This window comes from Helicoverpa zea, chromosome 5, assembly GCF_022581195.2.
Source record: "Helicoverpa zea isolate HzStark_Cry1AcR chromosome 5, ilHelZeax1.1, whole genome shotgun sequence".
Classification (NCBI taxonomy): Eukaryota; Metazoa; Arthropoda; class Insecta; order Lepidoptera; family Noctuidae; genus Helicoverpa; species Helicoverpa zea.
The window spans coordinates 10,694,551-10,705,307 of record NC_061456.1 but is presented as its reverse complement, the minus strand read 5'-3'; the positions used below and the strand labels follow the sequence as shown (position 1 = coordinate 10,705,307).

The 10,757-nt window shown below is 35.7% G+C and overlaps 1 protein-coding gene and 1 long non-coding RNA gene across 2 annotated transcripts; one reads left to right on the top strand and one right to left on the bottom strand.

The window, feature by feature from the left end:
• Positions 1-50: 50 nt before the first annotated feature.
• Positions 51-10,734, top strand: LOC124630499. The gene is made up of 5 exons (XM_047164438.1): positions 51-312; positions 4,793-4,905; positions 8,198-8,355; positions 9,399-9,585; positions 9,869-10,734. The coding sequence occupies exons 1-5, from the start codon at positions 277-279 to the stop codon at positions 10,020-10,022; spliced, it is 648 nt and encodes a 215-aa protein (XP_047020394.1). The 5' UTR covers positions 51-276; the 3' UTR covers positions 10,023-10,734.
• Positions 4,690-5,575, bottom strand: LOC124630500. The gene is made up of 2 exons (XR_006984435.1): positions 5,431-5,575; positions 4,690-4,883 (listed from the first exon to the last, which is right to left on the bottom strand). It is a non-coding gene; the product is annotated as an uncharacterized LOC124630500 (long non-coding RNA).
• Positions 10,735-10,757: the final 23 nt, after the last annotated feature.

Below are 10,757 nucleotides of genomic sequence, written 5' to 3'. Positions count from 1 at the left end.
TCTCATAGATGGCGGTAATTTCAAATACGTGTTCGTAGAGAGAGCTACCGCTATGGAAGGTAAAGTAGGCGCCTGTACCCGCTCTGAGGACTCCCGGCGTAACTCCCGTTATAATGAACACCACTTGTTGTCTGCGCGGGCAGTGCGTCGACCGCACGCCCTTCTATTCACGCGAATGTATCATCTTCACATTCGGACAATAATTCGCGTATAAAAGTGTGCCGCACAATTTTGTAATTATTATTTATTGATTTTAATCTGAGTTTTATTCATAAAATGTGTTCAAAAAGTTTATACATCTATCTTCATTTGGTAAGTAAATAAAAAATACATAATTATTTTTGTTAATTTTATCTTTTTTATTTAATTAGAAAAATATTAATAAACATTTTAAGTAACTCATTATGTGGAAGGGACGAACGAAAATTGTTTAAAATAATTGTTTGAAAAGTTTTCAATACTATCGATCACCTACTCCTTATCAAATTTTACCGCTCACTCATGGTAAACGCTGCTTCGTTTTGCGCCCTCATTTTTTACCGAGATAAGGAAAATTTGTAAATACACATGAATGCTAGTCAGCGAACACTCATGCTTTCGAAAATCATGCAAACTTTTTCCCAGAATATAAAGCTAATTAGCTATGTCCTTTTTAAATTTATTTATCTACTCCATGTCGAAGTGGTAGAATTATTTTCCGTGTGAATATGACAAGACATGTTACTCGCAACCAAGTAATAAAGATGTCTTAAGTCATACACTGCATGGTTGACTGACTCATTGCCTATGCATTTGGAGCGAACAAGCGCTCAGGAGATAGGCAAAAAAAGCATAAAACAGTGGGTGAAGTTTATCTTTCTTTTACTGTTACCCACGGCACCCATTCTCCGTCTAGGCGCATTAACGTATCATTAGTTGAAGGTTGCTGACCGACATCATGTTCTATATCTTGACGACATGGTCACTATCCGCATAAGGAAGTCGCAAGACTTTTATGCTGAACCTATATCATAAACCGCAAACCTCTTTTCACTACTTAATTTACAGTTTCTCCTTATGTTAACGACTTAATCATAGGCCTGGTGCAAAGATTCTTATGTTTATGTCCCCAGTTAATCATGAGCATAACTTTAACAACTAACTAGATTACCGAGCAGGGCCCCGATTCTCCTAAGTTAATAATGTCAAAATCTAATAGAAATCGAATCGCAATATGATCGTAATAGCAGTTTTAACCATATCGGGCATTCTGCTACTAATAAAAGACCAATCGTATTCGATTGACATTTGATTGGTGTGCGATTGGTCTGCTATTTTGATGATTTTGGTCTATACGGTAGTTTGCTGTACAATCATTTTGCAATCCTAAATCATTTGCAGACAAAATGATTCATTATTGAATGACAGAAAAGGATAAAAACCTTTATTTCAAAGAAAAAATAGCGGAATGCCACATACGCTTCAATCGTAATCGAGTCGGGATTGGATCTCAGTCGAATCGAGTCGAACGTCAATCGAATGGCGCTTAAGTAAAATTAGGAGAATCGGGCCCCTGTTTGTAGATCGGATTATAATAGCTATATTTATATTTTACATATATATCGATGCTCATGCAAACATTATGCCCACCTTTATATAGGTACTCTTCTGGCAAAAAATCTATGATGTCGAAACCTCACTGTGTATGGTAAAAGTTGCAATTATAGTCTCTGAGCTTTTCTTTGCACGTAAATCCATAATGCAAATGCTCATTAGACATTGTAGTAGAAAGTTGTGTGTCTAGTAAATATTAAAACGCATGACTAACATTTTGATAAAGTGCCAAAATAAACAGAGAAACTATTGAAAGCATTTACGCTAAGTATTCCAAGCTTTCGAGATCTCTCTTATACTTCTTTGGTTGGACTATAATACTATGACCATGATCGTTACTACTCGGAAATCGAGCTTCAAAATGTCGTTCAAGAACGTGTTGTCCATGACAATGGACTCTAGAGACCGATGAACACTTTCGCTGCTTTTTCTTTATTCAAATTTCACTTTTGATCAATTCCTAGTCCACTGAGACTTTCTGTGGACACATAATAATCAAGTAATCGATCCCAGGAGACGAAATGTTGCGTCAAAGGAAATACTGTGCTTGGAATAATAAATATAATATAAGGAAACATAGATTGCGACGGCACAAAAAGTTATCTGTCATACTTATAGAACTTAAGCTTATTTGTTCTGATTACAAATAGATCAAGGTACTTACATAATGATAAGAGAAAAAGAGAACTTAGATAACTGACCTCTGAAAAAGGACCTTTTTTATGAAATTTGGTTCTTCTGAAACTTTGACTTTAGGATAGGATCTTGCTTCCATAGTCCACCTTCATTTTCCATAGCAGTCAGCCACTTTCATATAAGATTTTTCTATCAGATTAACCCTGAAATTACAACCTTGACTGCCGATTATATAAAAGGGTAGTTCACAAATCCAGAGATATTTGATAAGGTCTATATCTTCCTCTTAGATACCATAATTGCTAATGAGAATCAAAAAACATTTAGACAATACATGTACCTACAGCTGACACTAGCCTGTTATACGAAGTGAGTTCAATGACATGTTATTCACACATGACCTAGAAATCTGACACTGACACTTTCTTCTTGAGGGTCTTTTCGATTCACCGCACATCACTACGATACCCTTTCGTTTCCAGTGAAATGAAATTAAGTGCGAATATGAGTATTGGTTTTGGAATTTTTGAGTTGCGAATGCAATTTTGCTGGGATGAAGTCGTAGAAAAAGAAAGAAAGAAATTATTTAATGAAATATTATTCCCCTTTTTGTCGCTACATTTTCAATAGCGTCGTTCTAGTCTCCGGACATGTCCTGGACTATACTTCGGCCGTTCAGAGAATGCGTTCCTGACACCTATCAGTTAGTCACGACTAGTGATGGGCACAACATAACACTGAGTTCGTTACCGTTCCTTCAAAATGAACCGCCGCATTATTTTAAGATTATTTTCGTTTTAAATTGGCGGAATCATTTGTTTTATATTTTAGTTATTTAAGTGGAAACCAAAAAAAGGTAATATTCATATAATAAAATTGTTTTATTTATTCTTTGTTACAAGTACATTGAATTGAATGTGCGAACAGAATATTAATCAGACTCCGATTTGCTTGAGGAGGTGGTGTCTTCATCATCATCTTCGCCTACATGTATAATTATATTATTATCAATAACAGAATCAATCCTGATATCTCGGTCTAACAAAAGCCGGGTAATCAAATAAAAACAGATCGAAAACACTTGAAAAACGTGGTCTATGCGCACGAAACGACAACGGACGACTGTTTTAGCGTCACAAAATGGCGGCCCATAACGCCATTTGGGGTTACCATTTTTAATCTAAGTATAAAAATGCGGTTTGGTCATAGTTTTATTTTTATATTTCATAAACGTTATAATTAAGTCTTATAGTCCATTATTTTCCAATTCTTAAAAAGAAAATCAAAACGTATTATTTTATATTATAACTGTATAAGAACAGATTACGATACTTGCCTGTTATTTTTAGCACAGCACTACAAAATATAAACCGCTGACATAACCTTGTAATAGCGCAGTATAGATTTAGAAAAATATTGTTTACCAAGTTATTTGACACTCAGTTTGGCACAAAATTATAACATTCATTGATTATTGATATAATAATGTTGTTTTAATGCTCCTCAATTGTTAAAACGGTAAACAACCAGCAAAAATATTTTTATCGTAACTGCAACGCCATTGCAAAGTTACGTCGTCAGTTCAATCGCGACGTGTCAGGAACGCATTCTCTGAATGGCCGAACTATAGTGTATTTTAAGCATAATACTTTGACGTAGCTAATGATATTTTAAAATAGGCATGAAAGACATAATTTTATAGGTATAGTTCGGCCATTCAGAGAATGCGTTCCTGACACGTCGCGATTGAACTGACGACGTAACTACATTCATTGATTATTGATATAATAATGTTGTTTTAATGCTCCTCAATTGTTAAAACGGTAAACAACCAGCAAAAATATTTTTATCGTAACTGCAACGCCATTGCAAAGTTACGTCGTCAGTTCAATCGCGACGTGTCAGGAACGCATTCTCTGAATGGCCGAACTATAATCACACGCAACTACGAAATGCAGTTCCCATAAACATTTGGACTGAGGTACCTACAATCCTGTTAACCTGTAAGCAAGAAGTGTTTCAAGCAAACAGAAAATAACTGAGTCAGTATGTTAAGTCCACGGTTAAGTTCGTGTCATTATTTCACCAAACAAGTTTTTTTTTAACTTGCTTAGTCACGTTTTGGGTTTGGCTTGCGGGCGTTTTCGTTTTTTACTCACGATAAGCTTGCGAAGTGCAGTTCCTGTGATAGCTATCCAATAGAATTAGACAAGAAAAAGGACTGGTTTTGTTTGTCGAAGATGGTCCGTGGCAGGGGATCTGTGTCATTCGGCCACGACATACATACCGCCCTGACGGCGACTCACGCGCCCGCGATGAATTCGTGCGACCAATCATATTTTATTTATATAGAGACTTTTTATTTCATACTATGTTAAAAATCTAATTAGGTACAATAAACAATCTGAAAATAAGCCAGACCGAACAAAATGATTTAATGTAAATGAAAACAAATTCAAGTTAGCAATTTAAAGTGATATATTCCAAATTAGGCCATTTAGCGTGCGTGAGTTGAATCCATTCTCGGAATATTTACTAACTTTTCTTTTCACGTACATTCCAGGCGCTCGTAGCTGGCTGCGTGGTTGCTGATTGCGGTCCAAGATTGAAATACACGTGGGGCGATGCATTACAAGGAACAGATTGTGCAGGCCCTGATGGAACACCATACCCTAGGTAATTTTATGTTTTATCGGTTTTTTAATTACGGTTTTTTAAGTTCTAAATCTTCGAGCAAAGGTAGGTATCAATACTTTGATTTATTTATCCCCATAAATAACAAAATCAAACTATGGCTTAGGTATATCTACCTCAAAGCACATAGGTGGTAAAAGTGAGTTCTTTCAGATGTAGGTGTGATGTAGATACACCCATGCTTTATCCGAAGCTCATTTTCATGGTTAGTACCTAAATGGTTGCCAACATAAATACTTAGTCCTTTCAATAGGAAGAAATGTGCTTACTGTCCGAATCTACAAAGCTAGGGGACACCATGCTTTGTGTCACCGTAGGCAACCTTAGGTTCTCTTTAACATCAGGGACTAGGGACATTAAAATATAAAAAAGTCACAAACACAACTTACGCAGAAACAACAGATAAGAATTATTCATTTCTTTATGGTTTCGAATTTTGTAGGTCATTTATCGCTTAATAATATCTACAAGCTAACGAGTAAAATATCGATATAGTGAAATACCTACGATAAAACTACAGCTACTATAATTAAGCCAGCTTAGCAACCGGTTAAATTAATTGGGTTTGGGCAATACGCGTTTCCTCCAGGCGCCAGTGTACCTAAGCTAGAGAAAGACGTCAGTGTTCGGCTCTGTCCGGTCCGTCCGCTCGGGCAACTTCGGGCATTGACGCGCGCCATCTTGCCATTTCGTGCCCTCCCCAGTCAGTGTACATTAATTCTACACAGCCGAGGCGTGTTATTGTTGCGTTGTACCAAGTTTTTTCTCAAAATACCCGGACAGTATACGTACGAAATGGTTGATAGTGATACTGGATCAACAAAAAATGCGAAAAGCAATAATGATGTCGATAGAGAAGAGTTTTACCAGCGATTGTACGATGTTTTTAATAATAAGAAGGCGCAAAATTCAGTGTTGTTATCACGTGACAAATATAATTGGCTCATCGAAAGGATAAAGCATGCAAAAACCACTCTGAAGAAAACTCCGGCGGATTATCGTCGTTTGAAAAAGTTTGAAATTGTTGAGACGCCTGATGGGGAAAAATTGTACGCTAAAGATCTCGGAGATAACAGAAAGCAAATGTATGTGACTATGGATGAGATGTATGACATTATATCTCAATACCACGTTAAGTTGAACCACGGTGGACGAAGTCGCATGATGATTGAAATAAAAAGAAAATACAGAAATATTACTACGGAGAGTGTGTTGGTGTATTTATCAATGTGTATGTCGTGTAAAAATAAATTGATCAAAAAAAGGTCAAAGCAAAGCCTGAATGCGAGTAAAATTTGTGAACCTATGGATACAACTGATGACAATTCTAGCGACCCCATTGCTGAGTGCTCGACATCTAAACTTGAATTAGAAGCTGAGGAGTTTATACGAGATTTAAGGAGAACAACATTTAGAAGCCCAGAACTTTATTCACGAGGCCAAGTTGACATATTAGGCGTCTCTAACGAACCTACAGAGGAATATAAATATCTGTTGGTATATAGAAATTTTATTTCTAAATTTATCCATTTGAAGCCTATGAAAACTTTGAGTATGGAAGAAGCCATTGAAGAGTTATTAGGAATATTTTTGGTATTTGGAGCTCCAAATATTTTGCAATCCAAAAACGGACTGACTCTAGCAAAGCCTATATGCAGACGAATTTCGAACTTATGCCCTCAGATTAAGATCGTTGCATCAGGATCAATTTTTAGCAAGACGGATTTTCTTGGGAAATCGAATGAGGATATACTTAAAAAGTTAAATGATTGGTTGTGCAAGTCACAGAATACAAAGTGGCAAGAAGGCGTTAAGTTCGTACAATACGAGTTAAACACTACATTTCATGAGGTATTGTGTAGAACGCCCAGTGAAATGGTGTTTGGTGAAAACCCAAAAGGGGGTCTTGTTAACTTTATGGCAAAGAATGTATATGAGGATTTGGTAACGGAAGAGGATTTGATGACAGTTTTAGATAATAAGGATCCCATTGGTCCAAAACAGCTTAACCTGGAAGAGTCACTTATGTTGCCTAGTAATTTTATTAAGTTAGAGGCTGAGATGGAGGATGAGAATGGAATGGAGAATGATGAGACGAACATTTAGGCTGTTTTAATTTCGTACTTTGTGTTACCTATTAGATAACTCTCTTACTTATATAATGATTATACATATGATGACTACCTACCTACATTTAAAATGCTAAGTAATCTTTGTTTTCTTGATCATGATTTGGAACAATAAAAATATTTTCAGTTAAACCTTTTTTTGTAACTTTTTTGGAATGATGGGAAACATAAAATTTTATCAACCAAGAAACCTGCTTCGTTACTAACACAATTGCATTCATAACGGGTTTTGCTTTTCTCAGCTTATCTAAGTGGTCAATTCCATAAAACGGAAGTAATTAGCCGTGTGCTGGAAGAGTCTTAATAAAATTATTATTCTATTATTATTCTACGACTGCGTGGCCACTAGTGTACCAATTTCCCCTCCTTATAGACGCTACTTATTTATATTTAAACTTCGGACATTTTTAATAAATCAGATTTTATAAGATATTTTTTCTTCTATGTTTAACCTCAGCCCAAAAGTAATGGATGGTAAAATATTCTTACCTACTCAATTATTGGGTAATCTAGAACATATTTTTTTATAACAAACATGCATTATGAATAAAATAGTTACCTATGTTGTGCAAAACGTGCTAACCAATTTTAGATGAAACAAGTATGAAGTAGGCGATGGTTCCGTTAATTCAAATGTAAGTTCCTACGTTCATTCTCCACTCGTGGGAACTTTCTCACTAAGCCCCATCTTTGTTCTTTTTCTACCTTAATGCATCGTACCGCACTTACAGTAATTGCAAAATGATGATTATTACGTCTGCTGATTACAGAGCGAAACGGAACGTGAAGGATTCATTATTTAATTTTGCGACATCTAGTGGCACGCATAGTAAACTTGGTGGTTTAAAAGTTTCATATAGTTTTCACAGATGTCGCTGATGTATTATTTGGGTAGGTTCAAATTACTAAACAAAATCACCAAAAAACCGACTACCTAACACATAAAAACCGTAAAAATAATTTTGAGACAAGACCTAGCTTTAGAAAGTCAGCAGTCAGAGTTTGAGATTATTGCTGTATTATTTTATTTTGCCAACTAGGTCTTCTAATACCTAGGTGCAAAAGTTTATTTTATTAGGACAGCAAATATTCATAAAAACGTATAAAGCCAAATAGACTCAACCTAATTTGTCTTTTCTTTCCAGGCATTTAGTAAACAGAGCTCTTAAATCAGGGCCATGGCAGTCATCGCGGCAGGGTCGAGGAGTTCGGACGGTGGACCCAGCCGTCATGAGGAGAGCATTGTTGGACGCACACGCTGGTTATTCAGAAGGCTCTTTTGGCCACGGCAGCAACAGAACTGGTGAGAAATTGACATTTATAATTTTTTCATAAAAGAAAAAAAAGTGTGCTGCACTTTTTTTTGGGTGGAAATGGTCAAATGACCCCTCCCGCTGCCCGCTGTGGGTGCAGCGTGGAGGATTGTCAGGCTTTAATTCACTTAAACCAACCAATGTTCTTCTTGGGCCCTTTATGTACTTGAGTAGGCACAAGCTAAACAATCTTGCTAAAACTTTTTTCACAATATGCATTTGTGAAAAAAGTCGTACCAAGATTGTATATAAATAAATTTTAAGCAGTACCTACTTTATTATTAAACAAATAAAGTACTGCTTAAAATGTATTTATTTCGCATAGATATTTAAATATAGATAAAAAATATAATACAGATAGCTAAATCTAATTCGACATAGTACATATTTCTAAATATTTCCTTAGCTATACTTATCCTTACATACTACACAGTACCTAAGTGGCCCTTGTGATGTAATGAAAATAATGATTAAATTGATTAAGTAATTATTAACATTATTTTTAAACTGAGTTTATATATCAAATTAATGTCATATCAAGATCGTTTTTTTTTCAAAAGGAGGTTGATCGATAGAGGTCGTTGTCTATGCGGATGGAGGGCGCGAAAGTGTTATTGTCAATAGTATTGATGGGAACACGTTTTGTTCGTGTTAATAATGTCGTTAAAGAAATATGAGGTTGTCGCTTGTATTAGCTATTTGTAATGCTATTGTTTACCGCGAGATTATGTGGCAAGAAATTAAACTACTGGTGTAGAAGTAATAGGAGACTGCCATGAAACATTGACGGTTATTACAAATAAGTTTAGGAATTTAAGTATGATGTAGTAAATGCTTCTGAAATGGGTTTTTTTGAAAGTTCTAAAGGGGTCGTTCGATAGTTCGTGATTGTACGAGTACCTACGTAATTGTGGGCAGTAACTATTTAGTAATATAAAATTGTTTGAAACTGTGTATGAAACTGAAAAATATAATGTACCTATTTTTCTTAAATATTAGTGCTGTAGTCTCTAAAACCAGTTTCCGATTCTAGGTCGCGCCTTAAACATGCCCAGCCTATCTTCGGCGCCCACGAACTCCTGTGGGGGTGGCCGACTGTGCAGAACGAGGTACAACACCACAGCGCCTATGTACGGCGTCTCTCTGACCTCGGGACAGCCAGTCACCATCGTGCAGAAATTCCCTGATTTATTACAGCAAGTCGTCTTTGAGGTTTGCGAGTAAGTATCAGAAATTCAGCATATTTACTCATTTGCAAAAATTAGAGCCAAGTTCAAACACAAGGAAACGAAAGAAAAATACGGAATTTGTAACGAACAGTTTATCAATCAGCTGTTAACAGGTCAGTGAACTACAACATCAAAAAAAGCAGCGCATATTAGCTTTTTCTCATCTACCGTAATTTAAATCGCAATCTATAGCACGGATGCAAATCAACAGCTTGTATAGGTCAACCTTATAAGTACCGCTTGTATAGCTAATGAAACACTTCTTCTCTTTCAGATCCAGCGAATGCTCATTGGTACGAGGCACGTGTTCACAGACGTACGTGCCATATCTATTCTTGGTGCTACCACTAGGTCCTGTCACCCTAACAGGCCAAGACTACGTGCTCGTAGAGTCTGGCTGTGTCTGCAGGCCAGACCCGGCGCCATAGACCCGCCATAGACATTCTAGACCATTTGCTATCAAAATAATTGTAGGAGAATTCAAATCCGTCCAGTTACAGTTAGAGAATTTGTAATGGCGTCTTGCCGCCATTTTGAGGGGAAATTATTTATTTTGTTTAAAAGATTTCTTGTTATTGTAGTTGCTGCCAGGCAACCGATAAATGAAATAGTTTTCAAAGATCGTTTCTAGTAAAAACCACTTCTCAATGCTTTGGGATTTGTGAATAAGGCGTTGGGCACTGTTAGCACAATTTCATTGAATATGAAAACTACAGACTGTTTCAAATTATGTATTTTTTCTATTATTTTAGAATTGGGTATAAAGAGAAGTATTTTCTTTAAAAGGAAGACTTTACTAAGGGTGCATTTATTAACTGTAAAATCGCCGAAAAATTATCAAACAAGTAATTTGTCGGCCATTTTTCATTAAAAGTTAACTTATTAAACAGACTGAATATTAATTTTATATTTTTGTTAATTTATTATAGATATTTATATTTATTTTATGATCCGTTGTGTGACGGTTCAAAATATTTATTGAATAAAATAACGAATAGGTTTTATGAGAGAACTTATGATTATTGTGAATATATAATTTTATTTTACAACATTAGGTATGACTTATACGAATCGCTCATGTTACGTTAAATTACGAACAACGAATGTATCAAAGATTTATTAAATTTTTATTGGAAATAATTCTGTTTTGTTTTATTCGCGGA

What these genes read in the sequence shown, in the direction of transcription:
- LOC124630499 (XM_047164438.1), top strand. Translation starts at nt 277, where the DNA reads ATGTGTTCAAAAAGTTTATACATCTATCTTCATTTG. An exon ending in GATGGAACACCATACCCTAG is followed by an intron (nt 4,906 to 8,197) that starts GTAATTTTATGT and finishes TTTTCTTTCCAG; the next exon opens with GCATTTAGTAAACAGAGCTC. An exon ending in CCACGGCAGCAACAGAACTG is followed by an intron (nt 8,356 to 9,398) that starts GTGAGAAATTGA and finishes TTCCGATTCTAG; the next exon opens with GTCGCGCCTTAAACATGCCC.